Source organism: Macrobrachium nipponense, chromosome 6 (assembly GCF_015104395.2).
Source record: "Macrobrachium nipponense isolate FS-2020 chromosome 6, ASM1510439v2, whole genome shotgun sequence".
Lineage (NCBI taxonomy): Eukaryota > Metazoa > Arthropoda > Malacostraca > Decapoda > Palaemonidae > Macrobrachium > Macrobrachium nipponense.
The window spans coordinates 33,552,657-33,571,162 of record NC_061108.1 but is presented as its reverse complement, the minus strand read 5'-3'; the positions used below and the strand labels follow the sequence as shown (position 1 = coordinate 33,571,162).

At 35.1% G+C, this 18,506-nt stretch overlaps 1 protein-coding gene across 1 annotated transcript in view; it reads right to left on the bottom strand.

The window, feature by feature from the left end:
- Nucleotides 1-18,506, bottom strand: part of LOC135216422 (potassium voltage-gated channel subfamily KQT member 1-like) — a 691,013-nt gene that overhangs the window by 163,973 nt on the left and 508,534 nt on the right. Inside the window, exons 6-9 of the mRNA XM_064251767.1 lie at nucleotides 16,710-16,835; nucleotides 13,713-13,823; nucleotides 11,313-11,497; nucleotides 655-699 (exon numbers count right to left, since the gene is read on the bottom strand). Of these exons, the coding sequence (XP_064107837.1) occupies nucleotides 655-699; nucleotides 11,313-11,497; nucleotides 13,713-13,823; nucleotides 16,710-16,835 (467 nt within the window). The remainder of the gene's footprint in view (nucleotides 1-654; nucleotides 700-11,312; nucleotides 11,498-13,712; nucleotides 13,824-16,709; nucleotides 16,836-18,506) is intronic.

Genomic DNA, 18,506 nt, shown 5'->3' with positions numbered 1-18,506 from the left:
GCCTCAGTCTTTGAAATTTACCGTAAATGTGCAGAAAATCTTTGCTGGAGCATCATTACATTTAACATTAAATGTGAGTGCAACAATAGCAGCCAAAATGAACTATGAAAAAAATGTCTCTCTAGACTTAAAAGGTAAATTATTGTACAAACAATCTAAATTCAGGTGATAAATGTCAAGAGACCAATAAACATCATTCTTCAGCAAACTTTACTCTCCTCTAAATAAAAAGAGGAAAAGTCCTAAGCATAAAACTACTCCACTCTGAGTGACGGCTAATGAAGAGCACCGATGCTGTGCTGTTCACAGCATCTGTTCTCTCACCTGTAAACTTAAACCATATTCATTCTACATAGTAAAAAGCATCATCACAGTCAAAATAACCAAGTTCTACTATAGATCAAAGTTAATATATAACTTGCATGTAAGGAGCAAATGTAGTAAAAAGACATATGTATATATATCAGAAAAGGAACACGATATTCAAATATAAGCACACGAATTCAGCACAAAACACACATCAAAAAGAGAACTACACGGAAAACTCTGGTAGGAAGAGAAAATGCTTGACAGCTTAGTCAGTCAAATAGGATATAGTAACACTACACGATCCTCTAGCAATACAACAGGTTGAGGGCGGACACAAGTACTTACATTGAAGATGTGTTAGGGTTCTTTTCCTTCTCCTCGATCTTGATGCTGATGTCATTAGAGAAGAGGTTGGGACGCGACACAGAGGGAAAGGGTCGGGTTGGAATGGAATTGGAATAGGAGGAGGGAAAAAGGAAGAGGAGAGAGAAAGAGAAAGAAATGTAGTTGCAAGCATATTTCACAAATATTTTATGGGGAACTCTTCCATATTAATGAATTCAAATCTTTCTTCTGTCCTTCACTTCAAAGAAATTGTAATTCAATCTTCATAACATAGATATCACTTTTAGATTTATCAACGTAATTTACTCGTGAATTTCTCAAGAAAATCAACTCTGAAAGATTTGTTGCATTTCATACGATACAATTTCATTTTTTTTCATAACTGTGACACTGGACACTGAGCTTTAACATTATACAAGAAGAAAAAAATGTTCACTGCATATTCGACGATACAAAACAAATTCTTATCCAAGAACAATGGAGCTCTCAAAGGTGATTCTCTTAATAAATTCTAAGAACGAAATGCTCATGAAGTGAGTACTTTATAAAATAATGCAATGCATATTAGCAACGTACAAAGGGCTCATTGCCACAGTGATCCAAAACATGGAAAAATCATTATGTTATATGTGCAATGCTCAAGATTCCTTTTATATCATGCTGGAACATAGTGTGCAAAGCATTCTTAGGTGTACAAACATAACAATCACAAAAGATTTTCTTGCACCAATCGAATTGCAGGAAGCCTGGATAAAATGCACAAAACTGAGAGATGTTCATGAAATCCTAAGCAAAAGAGGACTAGTAAAACCGATTAAACACTATCTGGGCATATTAATAGCCATGATGGAGAGAGGGCAATTCTGCCTAACATTTTTGACGATATGATACGGGAAAGATAAGAAAGCCATGTTGACTCAAAGTGTAAAAAACAAACCTGCATCCAATAAAAGGTATATATTCATTCGACCTTGAATTGAGTGTCTATTATCATTATGATTTCAGTAGATGAAATCTATTCACATGGAACAAGCACACAGGGGCCACTGACTTGAAATTCAAGCTTCCAAAGCATGTTGGTTTCAACCTCACATTGCAGAACCCACACTGCACAGTAACTGATCATAATACAGAGCCAGTGATTTTTCATCGCCCTGGGGGAGACGCAAACCCGCGACATCTGATTGGCATACCGCGACACTATCACTGGTTCCACTCAACTACATTAGCGAAACTCCACAGTACTCAGTATGTCAAAACTGATTCAGAAATTAATCGAAAACTACTATTGATAATCAATCCCCTACACCGGCCACCAACCCCCATGAACCTTAGATCACATTAATAAATCGGACACATTTGACTAACTTGACAAATTTCACAGGTAAGTTATCAAAGAACCAATGTCACTGATCAGATTTTCTCCTGGGATTAGAAGTAGCCCATCTTTTCTCCTAAATTTGAGAATCACTGTAGATAAGCGAAGAAACGTAATAACAGAAAATATAAATAATTTTGAAAACTGCAGCATTAGAAACTATATAAAGGATATACAAAAATGCAGCATTTGAATATTATATTACAAGGCCCATAATTATTATTATTATTATTATTATTATTATTATTATTATTATTATTATTATTATTATTATTATTGCTGTTATTATTATTCGGAAGATGAAACCTATTCATGAGGAACAAGGGTTCATAATCACAGAAACATCAATAGAAACCAGACATTTCACTCAGGATCACTTCATTAATGAACCACAAATTTACCAGCGATCCAACCTGAAGCAGGTTTCATAGTCCCATAAATTGACAAAATGATGTGCTGCTAAACTACAGCAAGAAAACGCCCCTAGTTTAGAATTGATGAGGATAGTCAATCCCTAGCAATTCAGCATTTTGCAGCGAGAGTATGTTCCAGCATATGCAACATATAACACAGTAGAATAATTCCAGTGAGGGACAGCAGTGACAAATGGGGAACATGTGCAGTACACTGAAAACAAATCATAACACGAACGTATTCTTCATTTACAATACAGCTGCTTATCATACAAAGCCCTTCCACAATAAAGCTGTGGACATCTCAAAGTCAAAATAAATGAATATTGATGACAGATGCATTACATACTTTCTGATTAATACTAATCTGAATAGAAGAATTACAAAAATATCATTTATTCAATGTCAAAATAGCAGTATGTTCCACGGTTTTCAGGACATACACAGACAAAAAAAATTTAACCTTAACCAGAGAAATTAGAGTTTATCCGATGTTTGCGTTGTTTTTAACTTACTCGAAAAAATATCCTTTGAACAAGACGAATATTTCAATCTGCTGAAATTCATGCAAAAATGTTTAAATCACCATACTGGTAAATGAAGTTACTTTGTGCTTAGTGATACTTCATAAACAGTTCAAGTACAAGTATTTAATAAACACAAACGGCCATAAAATAAACAAGTCAGAGATTGAGGGTACATGTATCCTACTGTCAATTTCAGCAATGTCATTTTCTTCGTGAAGACACTCTATACTACAATTTATACATAAAATACACACCTGACAAATGTATCAGAACATTAATCAGAAAGCACCAGGTGTAGTAGTGCATCTGGACAAGAAGCTGTTTAAATGGCTGCCGAGCTATGTATGACAATTTCATTTATGCTCCATTACCGACTACTATTTAAAGACACTGAATGCGGTTTAAAATAGGCACATACAGGACAATAAAATCTACTCCTACGTTTTCTGTACGATATTCAGTTAACTCACAACTGCAAGGCTTTTCATTTTTGCCTTCCTGATTAAGGTGAAACGTTAAACAGAAGAGCTCTTGTCCACAAGGGACAATTTCATTCTTTACACATCCTGAAGCCAATCTCCCATTCAGTGCCTTAAAACTTTTCCATGTATAAAATTCTTTCCAAAGTTGATTGACAACTTTTAAGAATTTAGAAAAAATATCAGATCAAAGAAAAATGAATCTGCTTCAAACACATCCAATATCTAAATATGAGAAGGGATACCTCCCTCCACACGTGAAAGCTCTACAATCTGTCCCAGGAATACTCCATGATGAAAGCTATCATTGGGAAATAAATCTAAACTGTAAAGCAGATAGATGAAAACAAATTGTGATTACACTAATTAATATCACAAGATAAGAGTACGCAATAAAAAAAAGCCTTTGGCATTTTCAAGACTGTTGAACAAGGGGAAAACATAAGCTCATAACAAAATTGTAGGTAAGACAGTAAGTGCAGCTATGAATGTATAATATAAAAACCTGGAACAGATTGCTAAAATAGTCATGCGTTCTGCTTATGCAAACATAAATATTCACCTAAAATGATTAAACAGGTATTTGAAAGAAGATAATACAATTATAATAAGCAACAAATAAGTATGCAGCACATTTTATAATTTTTCAACTCGGCTGCTTTTATGATTGTCATGGCACACACTTAACACTCAGGCAACAAACACACACACAGAACTTTCATTGAACGAACAAAGTGCCTGCGTGCATAAGTATGATACGTATAAATACATGTTCAGCATTTACATATGCACATATACACATACATTCTACTTTCAAATTTTAGTTTAATCCTTAAATTCACATATATATGACGAAAGTTCATATACAAAAACTTAACTAAGGACGAGAATCAGTTTCCAGACCCACTAGAATTCTGATATAAATACCAAAACTTAATTGTTGTAATTCTTAACAGCACGACTCGAGTTCTCTTAACATCTCTTTTCAGCAATTAAAAGTTAATACACAGTTAGCAGTAACTTTCGGATGTAAAGATAAGAAAAAAAAAAAAAAGAGTGATAACCTAGCATACATTCACAACAATACAGCAGTAGAAATAAGTGTACTAGATATTTTACCAGCTTCAAGATGACAGGAGGAAAAAGACCGGGCTAACTATAGTAATCTGTCAGAAAACCAGTGCATAAGGAATGGGAAAACGGAGACAAGTAGGAAGGGCCAGAAAATCCTGGGAAAAGGGCACAGACGTAGACCTAGACTAAATGGGAAATTAGGTAGAATGTGCAAAAGAGATGGAGAGAATTCGTTACATCAAAATCTAGTCGGTTGCTATAGCACTGATTAATAGGTTATCCAGGAAGCAGATATGGGATCGGTATATTCCATAAAAGCTACTCATAAAATGAGGTAGGCCTATCACTCCTCTGATGTTAGAACACCTTTTTCTTCATTTTCCATCATGCTTGGGATATACTGTACTGGTCATGTGCATGCCCAACAGCGGACCAACGACCAAGATGCACTTTCTCCTCTGTGACTCACCTAACGAGAGAACACTCCAAGCATAACTCCTCTTATATGTATTTTATACATACTATTTCTCTGTAACTATTATTGTCATATCTCATTTATTATTGCCACTGTATGGATTGCTCCACCAGCTCTCTGATCATGTGCCTACTTGTAATCATCAACTGAATCTTCTGTATCAAATTGTATGTATGTTTTCGTCTGTGGACAAACACAGAGGGACAAACTTAATGCCTGTTTTGATTTGTCAGAGAATAGTAACTATATTGTGGCTTGTACCAGCCAATCTCTGTGAATACTCTGTACATAAATCAGTACTAAACCAATCAGCAAGCACTCAGCACCTCACTCAGTGCCTTCCTTACATTGGCGATGACCGACCTCTCCCACGCCACCTCCTCCATATGCCTACCACTGTTCATGCCCCGTGACCCAGTGGCAAGGTTCTTCAGGGCTGAAACGACCTTTCCAGATGCCCTACCTCGAGTTCCAGCCGGATGATGTCTTTGAGTGGACTACTGAAGGAGTAATCGATGTCATCCTTCAGCAAAACGTCTGCCCTGAGAGCCAAGAATTTCCTAAACAACGTGGGAGCAACCAGAGGAGGTGAGCAACTCCTTCGCGCCTATAGGCATCAGTGGCAAATCATCACACCATCTGCCTCGGGTGGCCAACCTGAGTCATCCTTGGAAATTGTGAGGAAGGTACTCCTCACACACTACCTTGCTGACAGTGACCGAAAGTTCTTCCAGGGAATCCAGAAAGACTCCAAAGCTTGCAGATCCTTTCAGCATAGCCGGTGCAAACGAATCAACACCTCTCTTCCCACCCTTCACTCATCAAAGCCAGCAGAGAAACGTTTAAGATGTATGAGAGGCAGGAGGTAAAGATTTCTTTCGATGAGATTTCTTTCAATGAGAAAGAATACAACTAGCGTTGTTGGAGGCAGATGTCCTAACAGCACACAACCTACTCGTCGACTCTACGAAAAGCGCGGACATTATCTCCTCACAGCCATGCAGAAGTACCATCACTGAGGCAACAAAGATGTCCCATTGCATCCATCATTAACTAACCACCAATACCAAGGCGGGAGAAAGTCTGTATGACACAGCATTGACGCTGCCAGCAAAATGATTTTCAGCTGTGAGGTCTTTATTGGGGGGGCGTGGGGAGTCCCTGTACCGGCCACGTGTATGCCCGACAGCAGACCAACAACCAAGATGCACCTTCTCCGCGACTCACCTGACAAAAGGAACACGTGCTTGGAGAAAGCATAACTCCTCTTATATGTACTTTATACATATTTCTCTATAATTATTATTGTCACATTCCATTTATTATCGCCACTGTATGGATTGCTGTGCCAGCTATCCAATCATGTACTTGTAATATTCAACAGAATCTTTTGCATCAAATTATATGTATGCTTCCGCCTGTGAACTAACACAGACCCCCAGTGGTTAGTGTTTTTGCCCTGCACTGTTTTTGGCAGTTCCAAGGCCTTATCACTCGCTCTTTGGCAGTTGTTTTTGGTTCATCCTCGACGGTTGGAAGTGTCTGTCATTGTGAAAAGTGAAATATAAACTATGACTTGTCATAGGAAGAAACGACCATCGCCTTCTGGCTACTTCACGGATGAAGCTCGCCCTCCAACTTCCAAGAAGAAATCAGGAATCAAGCAGGCGACACCTCAACAACCTACCCTACCACCTTCCCCTTTGTCCTACGAACCTCTCCTCCTCCTCTGAATGACTGTCACTGCAAGAAGATCTACTTCTCTCCAACCCCCCTCAAAATTTTACCCTTCCTCCTGCAGTCTTTGACTAAGAAGAATACCCTCCAATGCCTAAGTTTCGAGTGCTTCCTGGCGATGGGAAGGGAGGCAGGACTACCAAGTAACAGGATGAATGTGCTTGCAAAAGCTCTCAGGTCGGTCAATGATCCTTGACTTTAATATCAAGCAGATGTCCGCAAAGAATCCCGTTTATTACAGTCAGTCTGTCAATCGGATTATTTTTCAATAAATATTGCACTAGTGAGTTAGAGTCTCAGTGATGTAGAAGGAATATTTAGAAAAGGGAAATGGACAGAAAGGTATTATGCAGCATACAAGGAAGGTTACCAAGGAATCTCAATCAAGGCCGATGCAAACCATGTTTGAAGCTACGATGAGAATCAGGTCAAGTCACACGGCCATTAACTGTAGCTCCCAGAAGAAGCCATAAGGTGCGTCCACACTTTCGAACAATGTCCGACGGACAAACAATATTACCAATTAACAATTGTCTGCCAGTCTTTGCCTTGTGAGCAGAGTAAAAACAGTGTTATACAAGTTCATCTGGTACCACTGTTTGTTGCCAGATCTACTTCCACGTTTCAATGCTTATGATGTCATCCTGCTTCGCCTATGATATGGTAACAATGTTTGTCCGTCGGACATTGTTCGACCGTGTGGACTCACCTTTAGTCCCCCAAAGTTCAGGCGTTCAGATAAATACTGTTAACAGAGAAGCTGACAACGGACTCTATTATGAAATATCTTTGATATTAGCTGTTAAGAGAATTTATACTCGAGATAGAATTTTTAATACTTTTCCTCTGAAGACTGATCAAAGAAAGGTTGAAAACATGTTTATATATGAATTTGTCTTTCACAGTCACACACACATACTGCATACCTAAAATATATAATATATATATATATTTATATATATATATATATATATATATATATATATATATATATATATATATATATATATATATTAGATATATATATATATATATATATATATTATATATATATATTTTTATATATACATAATATATATATATATATATATATATATATATATATATATATATATATATATTATATATATATATTACGTATCAATATATATATATATATATATATATATATATATATATATATATATATATATATATATATATATTAAAGCAAACAACCTCAAATCCCGTTTAAATGTAGCATTAAGCCTGAAATTTAATCTTGTGCAGGTGGGGTTTGAGCTAACAGCCTTTACTTTACATGAATAATGCTCTAAATCAGTGAACTGCCCAAACTCAGAAGACAAGAAATATGGTATGATTCACTTTAAATATAAGGTGCTTAGGAGATCATGATTTGTTCATATACAGATGGAATGTGCAAGCTGATTACATTTATATACACATCATTCCTGGCGATTACAGAATTTTTCTGACAAAGATCTTTGTCGTCTACCCATGATTTTGAACTACGGCGGAAAACGGAACTGAAATATTCTCCATATATGAGACCAGCGATATAAGCTCAGACCTTACCTGTGGTTGGTAAAATTGAAAATCTGGATATAGGTATAGTAGAGTTGTACATAAATAGGGATCTGGTAGTTGGCTGCTTTACACAAGATAACAATGACTGCACAGTACACAATACAGAGGAATCATCCAAATAATATACATATATACTACTCCAATTTCTTTTTCCCCCCTGGCACTTCATCCTACAACCATTTCCACTGATCAAACATGAAAAATGGAAATGAAGTTGATAAAATATCCTTTATGCCTGCCACAGTTATGTTCATTAGAATGACAAAGCTTATAAACTGTTGCAAAAACATCAAGATCAACACTAGTAAGACATTACAAATATCCAATTTCACAATTGGTCTCTATTCTAATCAATAAAATAACTACTTTCTTTTACGGTTACCTACTATCCATTATTTTCAACTTCACTATAGTACACAGCACATGAAAGGCAACTCCACGAACACTCCAACTACTCTACAGAAATGTTTACATCCAATCACATAAGCACAATTCTACAGGCAAAAGAATATTTCCTATGTTTTGCCCTAAGATATCCAAGGCATAACGTCTTTTCAGGAACCCCGTCACACTTCAAATTCACAAAGGTCTGCCATTGTCTTCTTGTAAACTTCAACTTCATGTGTGATGCTTATGTCAAAGGCAATCTTTCTCTCAGCTAAGCAAACTCATTTCTAAGAAAATTAGTTAAAAACTCGAGGTGAAAAAAGGGATCAAAAACTACTGTCAAATATGCAAAAGAGAAAATATACAGCACACTACTAAATTACAATATATTTACAGTTCAAATATGTGCTCTCCATCAATTCTAACGAAATGAAAAATCATAGACAAATCGATAATCTACTCAAGGAAGGACATATAAATAAACCTCAAAAGAATCACTACGATGAACAGAATCAAATCATCATCACTTTCTAACACCTAACACTGAGTAGCTAATGTGAGACTAACACACAGGCTATGCATTAGCTAAGCAGGCTAATTTACCTGATTTGTCTCCTGGAGGATATACGATGCAGGGGAAAAATGGCTTAATATATTTTTTACTTAGCATTTTCAAAAAATTAGCCAAAAAGAAAAAAAACTCTAGAGAATTTTGTATATTAATATTCATTTTGATAGAAAACATGAAAAAAGACAAAAAATTATATCCTTCATTTGCTTTGTTCATAGTTTACTTGTACTAATTATTGAAAATATATAAGCTGAACATATGTAATTACAAAAGAATTATACGAAAAACTCTCACTGATCTTGTAGCTTACAGTGATGTCTACAAGACCCCCTGCAGTTGATATATTTATATATTCTGTAACAGGATGATATTCCTGTTACTCTGACTACATGGCAAAATTTTAGTTCAGTAGTTTTTCTTTGAATATCTATCCTTTTTTTCAAGTTTTAGCTGTAAATTTAGTCTTCTGAGGATCACACTAACTTTAAATACATTACGAAGGCTAAAAGTAGTAACAACAAAATAGGTAAAGATGCAAATTATTATGATGATGGATTAGTCTTGAGAATCCAGCAAAACATAAAAAAAGCAAAATGCTAGCAGAGTATTCAAGAGGAAAAATGATAAAAATGATTAACAGCAGATTCTTAATCAGGATATTATTATCACTACAATCCTATAAAAAAATAATGTACTTTAGATGCCCAGCTACTATGAAAAAACCAAAGAAAAGAGTATTTTGTACAATGAAGAAACTCTCTATGTTCAACCACAATGTTGTACACACAAATATAACATGTGAGCATGAGAGAGAGCTGAAAAGGCACAGCAGCATGGGCTTCATTCCTATGTCAGGATGACTGTATTGTTCTAAAAATATCATGAAGCAACAATTAAGGACAGAACAGCAGGCATGCAATAGTTAGCCATCTAAGAAGGTTGGTCAGATTTTGAGGTTTCAGCGTTAATTTCGGTTTCATGAGAGATGAACCTTTTGTAGTAAAATTCTAAACATACAGCTGTTTCACTAGTATTTCAATTATCATGTATATGATACCTGCTGACTTAACGCCCCACCAGGACAGAATTTTGAAAATCCAGGCTCCTGTGAATAGCCATTATTACACCTTGGGGAGGACATCACCTTTCACTTCTGATTAATGCAAATCTGGTAAGTGTCCTGTTGAGCATCTGCCTTTGAATTGATTTACAAATCAAAATAAAAAATATATATATAAAGTTCAGCCCATCTATAAAATATTATATTTAAGGAAAAGGCCATAAATGAGATCAGCACAAACTGCTTCATGAAAGAAATTTACACACAAACACTTTTATACAAGGACATACATACTTCTTCGATAACCTTAGTAGATACCCCCTATATATTCTTATGTTTCAAAATGAACTTAATTAAGTATTACTCTCTCTCTCACACACACACACACACAATACCAAGCAGACTACATCCATGCACACCGGCTCGGAAAATTACACAAGAGGCAGTGATGCAAACTGTGTACATGCATACTTTTCAGATTAAACTGTCACATGTATACAACACAGTACATACTTTAGAATGAAGTTGAGAGAGAGAGAGAGAAGAGAGAGAGAGAGAGAGAGAGAGAGAGAGAGAGAACCGAATCAACATCAATGTGACCTAGCTGATCTCTAGGACACTTCAAGATAGTCCAAGCGACAATAAATCTTCACAGGTCTCATGAAAGAAGTATAAACATACTGTAAATCATTTCAGCTTTGACCGCCTCCAGCGAACTCTTAAAAGTCCGTTGCAGCATAATTAAATTATTGTAAACAAATAAAACACATAAAGTAGAAAACAGCGAAGCGGCAAAAGTAAAAAACGATAAATAATAGCGTACCTGAAAAGAAGAAAAACTACACCTACAGGTAGAATTCCCTCCAATCCCCATGAGAGCAATTCTTTCTCTCAAGGAAGAAAAATAGATGGCCTATGATTAGATAAAACTTAGAATACCAATTTAAGGGAGCCATGATTCTGAACTTACGATGGCGGCGAAGGGAGAGGGACTTGGTGAATCTTCCAGGTAGCAACGGACATGGAATGCTCATCAGCCGCATAGCAACGCCAGAGACACTGGATCAGTGTTGCTGCCGGCTGGCGTCTGCGTATCATGTGTTTTTGTCGCTGCTGCTGTTGGACTTTTAGAGCGAAGCCTGATCCCAGTATACCCTGAAACATACCAGTCATGATTATGGCTGAACAAAGACGCCAATGCTTTCATGAAACAAGTTATCAGCCACAAATTTTCTTAAAAAAAAGAATGAGTGAAATATATGTCTTACCTTTGTAAATCATAAACATAATACAGATCAAACCTAACAAAACTCTTATTTTCAAATGAGGTTACAACGAGACATTGGTATAGGAAATGCATTTAAATTCTGTCACAAAACAGAACCATTTCACTGGAATATATCTTCCCCTAAATATTCACGAACAGAGGAAACACTGTTTAACATATGTGTGGCTGATTATTTAATGTTTTCTTGAACTATTTTTACAAACACACAGGGCACTGACAACAGATTTATAGATCAAGAGCAAGACAGCTACTATTACCACAAGAAAACCTATTGACTCACAAACTTTTGGGTGTAAAAATGTTTTCTAAAGATGTAACCTTCTTATAAACTATCACAGAATCAAACCAACAATGAAGCCACCAGCCAAAGAATCCGTGAAGGGAACCTACTACGGCCCCTCAAACGAATCATGTGAAATATCATCTGTGTTGTTCGAGAGGCCGCCCTTGAAATTCCTTAGAAGCCTATGCTATTCTTTGTTGGTGGCACTGAACTGGGTACAGGATGTACTTAAAAGCCTGTACTACAGAAAGCCCATAGATTATACTTTCAAAAGATATACCACAGGAAGGGAGGGTAGGCCTCTTTCAGAGACTGACTGACACAATATGAAGTATGCATGGTCTTGGTGTATACCCTGCCGAAATAGAACTCTTGAATAATGGGCTACAGGCGCTACCATGTAAGGCTCCAGAAGTTCATAACAGTTCTATATAATCTAAGGTTTGCCTTAGGAGGGTCCTCGCTCGTGGTCAACAAACTTCACCTGTAACTAAGTAACTCATCCTGGCTCATTAATCCAACTATACCAAACAACATACAACAACTACGATAGACTTCGAGGAAAACATATTCACATTTCCAAGATCAGTTCTTATTGTCCATCGATGAAGATGAAATCTGAGTAATATTTATCATATGATGACAATACCCTACCACCAATTCTTTATTCCTGAAGTGGCTTAGGAATATTTTATCAAGCTTTTTATATTTATCCAGATGCGTTACCTATTAAACTGATAACTAACAGTTTTCATTGTAGAAAAGAGGCAGTTCCTCAAATGACTGGCTGGCGGAAATAGATGGAGTTCTAGGGCAATTCAACATGATCGGATCCAAGACCTTAACTCAAAAACCACAGTGCATTCACCTTTGACTTACTCTCGTTTAGAGTAAATAGATAACTTTAAATGATGGGATTCTGTACAAAACTATTAAATAAATGAACTGTATTTAAAATTGATATAAGATGTTTCTACTGTACTATTTGAATCAGAAACCAGAAGTTGAAAATGTGAAGGACCCGTCCGCATATTTATTACTTAAAAAGACCTATTCTAAATTTACATCTTTCCATTCCGTAGTATTCTAGAATATTGAAAGTGAAATAGTACCTCGCGCTTCTAGTTAGAGTATGCTACTCATTTTGCACGGTCAGCATCCATATTCAGCATGACACCAGGCACCAAGGTCAAGAGGTCTTACGCTCCCTTTCAATTCAACAGTAAATCAGTCGTCTGGCCAATGGTAGGGACTTAAAGTTCAAAGGTCTAAAAGAGATACAATGCTATCTTGAATACTCGTGCTCTTAAAGAGCTCTCATGAGAAAAAATTTACTTATCGCTTAATTGTATAAAAGACAATTTCATCCTCTTATCTTGCTACTGAAACATTTCACCGACATCATGACAAAACTGTGTTCTGCAGATCTTCCGTAATCTTTCAGTGTTGCAGTATTAGGTACCAACTTCGAGTGTGCAGAGGAGCATTCATTACAATGTTCACTCTTACTAAAACCGATGGAACACATTTTAAGTTAAAAGTATCATAACACTGAATGTACCTAAAATGCATAAAAGCACGAAACGAGAGCGTTACGGGTACTCTAAAGAGATGAAGTGGATAATGTTGATCACCAGATGAAAATGTCAAACCTTTTGTGGAATGAGACAAAGTGGCATGAAATATCTTGGATCATTTCTGTAGAGTATAACACACAAACAACGCACTTTATAAATGCAACTTGAAAAAATCTTTATAAAGGTTACTTAAAAAAATAAAAAGAAAGCAAGAAAGCTTACAGCTGGCAGGGCGAAGAAGGAAATACCGAGAAGTGCGCAGCCCGATGCGATCATCTTGCCACCCCAAGTGTTTGGTACAGCATCACCGTACCCTACAGTACACAGCGTAATCTGAAAGGGAAATCAAAACAGCAATACAAATCTTTGAAACACTATTCTATACAGCGAAAGAACTCATTTAGATCCACAATTAACATTATATATGATAGGCAAAGAGGCAACTGGCTTGAACTAGGCAGCAGTTAATTCACAAAACCTTCAATGACACAGCTGTAGGAGTCGACGTAACCGCACTTTCAGACTCGTAACTGCTAAGGTTCTTTTAGTAGATATTCTCATTTCAGTACGAAGCCTTTTTTGAACTGCTAATACTAGTTCTCCAATTCTACTCTCATTACAATACTCAGCGGACAATCTTAAGAATTCTATGAAAATGTATTCTTGGTACGAATGCATTCAAGTATCTACGCAATAAAAAAAAGACACTGATGTTATTAAAGCAATAAGGGCGGAATTACATTCCAAGCGCATCCGAATGACAAAAGTAAAGATTATCCTAATCAAAGGAAATCTAATTGTTTTGTACATTAACTGTTACCATGGCCGTCAAAGCCCTAAAGGTCTGTGGCTCAGATCCTTATGTAAACTGCGTTGCCCATCTCATTTCATGGAATCTCATTTCATAAAATCACATTTCATAGAAGAGGCCTGCATAAGGCCAGAGAACAGTTTTACATTCCGGAGCAAGAAGTTCATAACACTTGCTCACAGTGGCGGATCTAGAAATCTTTCAAGAAGGGTAAGGGGGGGTTGGCGAGGAAATTTGGATTATCATATATATATATATATAAAATTTAAATGGTAAATATATATCAATATTTATATATGTATGCAAACATATAAGTACACACAGTAGTAGTAATAGTTGTTCTTGTTGAAATAATCATTAACTAAGCAAATGTTTGCTACTGATAATGATGCTACTGATAATGATTTATTGAAAGAAAACAATGCTCTATTTCATATTCACGGGGGGGGGGGGGGGAGACACGTGACCAGGTGGACAACCCCCTTACATCCGCCACTGTTTTTTTATTATGAAAAGTTAAGCAGAGAAGCTCGGTTCGTTGATAACGCAGGCAATGGCATTACTACCTGCTACAGGTCTTCCAAAGCCTCAATAACGACCAACTATATTCTGAACGGCTGAAGAAGGCTTTGGCGCATACAGCAAAAGCTAGTTTTATTGTTTCAAAATACAGCATTCAGTCCAGGATCTATTTGTCACAATCAGTCGGAGACTCGACACCTTTATCCCTGGCAACAATACGGCATCAGAATCATGACTTTTGACTTAGTAGGAGACAGTAAGATAAGAATTCACGAAAGTATATATACCCAATATAGTATTTTTGTAGCAAAGTTATGCTTCATGCTGAACTGAGAGGTTGATTTTTATACTTTATAATAAACCTGCCTTTTCATGATAACTGAAGCTCATATTTGAGACTTTTCAATCCAGTTATATATTTCGTACTTGTGACAGAAGCACTACGAGTAGTCATAAATACAATAACATCAACAACTTCATAAACTAAAATACTGGAGAAAACTGTTAAATATACAAATAGCCTATGCCAACAGGAGGAAATTACAATGACAATAAAATCAAATATATTTCATATCTAAAGAAAATATTGCCTTTAAGACAAAAAAGTATTTTGAACGAAAAGAACTGCTCCTATGAAGCACTGACATGTAAGAAAAATAGTGATAAAAAAAATGTACGGAAAATGCCATCAAATGCATCTACCTGTTTAAACACTTACAAGTAATCTGTACTTTACTAAATTGAGTTTGTTTTGGGGATGTTGGATAATTCACTCCCAGACCAAAGGCCTGCAGAGGAAACTGATTCACTTTTGATTCAATAGAACATGTAGAATTTCTTAGCATTTCAAGGCTCCTAACGTGACAGACAGACTATGACCCTTAGTTCACTCAATCAAGTCTAGGACACTTACTACTGAAGTACTCTGATGGACTCACGAGGATAATTAAAACACCGTAATTTTATATACTAAGTTGTCATACTATATACTTTCACTCTTTCATAGTGTTCGTTTTTTCTGTTTACGCTTCTTTCCTCTTTCATATTTATCACATTCTCAACAAGACAAATCACATACTGCAACCTTAGCTTTTGCAATCTTCAATCTTCAGACCATCAGAAAATGACAAAGAATACAAAAAAAAAAGCTAGCTAAGTTTTAAAGTGATAGTAATACTTTAAATGTTTCATTTTACATACGAGGCTATTCAGGTCTGAGGGGGAAGCGTAGAATGATCAGAGAAGTTATAAGAAGATTTACATTGAATGGATCATATATGTAAATGGCAGAAGCATATCGTTCTGTTTATTTCTTTCTAGTAAAACGTGTTTTGAATGAATGATCTAATAAACATTTTCAGCTAATATTATATTGAGGAGGCAAAAATACTTTTAGTGACAAGGTAAAACACCTGCAAACCAAAACCTGAATAAGTTACAAACGTGAAAAAGGTTCTTTAGCCTCTATATATATATATATATATATATATATATATATATATATATATATATGTATATATATATAGTATATATATATATATGAATATATATATGTATATGAATATATATATGTATATGTATATGTATCATATAATATCTATATAATATATATATATCATATATATATATATATTATATATATATATATATAGATATGTATATTGTATATGTATATGTACATATATATATATATATATATATTATATATATATATATATATATGAATATATATATGTATGTGTGTGTATATATATATATTATATATATATATATATATATTATCAATTATAATATTAGATATATATCTCTATATATATATATATAAAATTGTATATATGATATATATAAACTTGATGCCTATAACAGAAAACGAGAAGAATACTTACAACGCCCCACCAGAGGGCATCCGGAAAATGCTTGAAGTTTTCATTGTTGTCTTTTTCAACGAGGTAGATAAGGAAAGAAGAGAAGATCAACCCAAGAAATCCTATGTACACGGTTGTGAGTAGTTCCTGCGAAAAGAGATTATAACAGAACATCAGCCATGATCCTATCAAGTCTTTCTCTTTCTTTCCCTCTCCCTTTTATCGCTCACACACTCATACAGACAGATGCCTGCACAAACAATCCTCCGAGAAAATAAAAGTTTCGAAATGAAACCAGACTTTCTCTAAAGGCCTTGCAGGATCTTCTTTCCATAAAAGGATTAAATGTTCCAGGCGGGAGAGGATCTTGCTGGGGAATTACGAGAGAGCGACGGAATGAAAACAAAACCTCTTCCACGTCGAACCCGAATGACATTTGATGGGGAGAATATGAACAAATCAGAATAATGCATAATAACTGATGAATTTGCATAAACGTCATCATGCTTGATAACTGAAGTTATTTCGCCGATTAAAATACATGTTTGGTTAGGTTTCAGCATTTACCAAACATTCTGGTTTGTATGAATATTTCCTATAATTATATCCAGTTCATTGATTTTACAATAGTTTTGCTACAATAGCACAAATGTTCAGTTACAAACCGGTAATATACATGACCGGCTGCAAATTCCCGAGATGTACTGAAACAACCCAGCTTTGTTTTTTTTTTGCCATGACCATAGGTTAGGTTAAGTTGAGTTAGATTGGGGCAACAAGCAAGTACTGAGCAATTTGGGTGTGGGAAACATAATGAGATTATTTTCAAGAAAATTCTATAGTTAGATTTTAAGATGTGGCGTCCCGCTTTTTCATGGATGATTTGGTACTCTGTTACAGTTCGGGAATATGCGACCGGGTTGTAGTATAACATTCTTTCATTCTTTCAGATAAATTCCGTTACGAAGTACTACAGTTTATCGATCAGACTTGTTTTAAAATGACAAAGTTAAGAACACGTGCAACATGATCCCTTCTTATTTTAAAAGGACATAATTAATGTTTAATACTTGAGTCTAAAATAGAAAAAAATGGTTGTGAGACGATATGAAAACAAGGAAATGAAAAAAATGCAATATATATATAATATATATATATATATATATATATATATAATAATATATGTATATATATATTATATATATATATATATATATATATATATATATATATATATATATAATAATATATATATAATATATATATATATAAAACAAAATAAAATATCGACATGGCATAAATACATAAGTCTCAGGCTAAATGAATTAAATCATAGGTCATAATAAATAAATATATGTAATTTATATATCTATATATATAATTATATATATCTATATATATTATATATATAATATAATTAATATGATAATATATATATATATATTAAACTAAAATAAAATATCGTACACGGCAATAAACATCAAAGTCTCAGGCTAAATGAATTAACAAATCATAGGTCATAATAAATATTTAATGTAATTTATGGGAAAAAACTTATCATTATGTGTTACTACAGCACATATTCTTTTCATAACTTCAAAATTAAATTCTAACTGTGGTCTTTGAGAGAGAGAGAGAGAGAGAGAGAGCTGACCAAATATTACACTAAGGAATGCACTATCCTTACCTGAGAGAGAGAGAGAGAGAGAGAGAGAGAGACGAGAGAGAGAGAGAGAGAGAGCTGACCAAATATTACACTAAGGAATGCACTATCCTTACCTGAGAGAGAGAGAGAGAGAGAGAGAGAGAGAGAGAGAG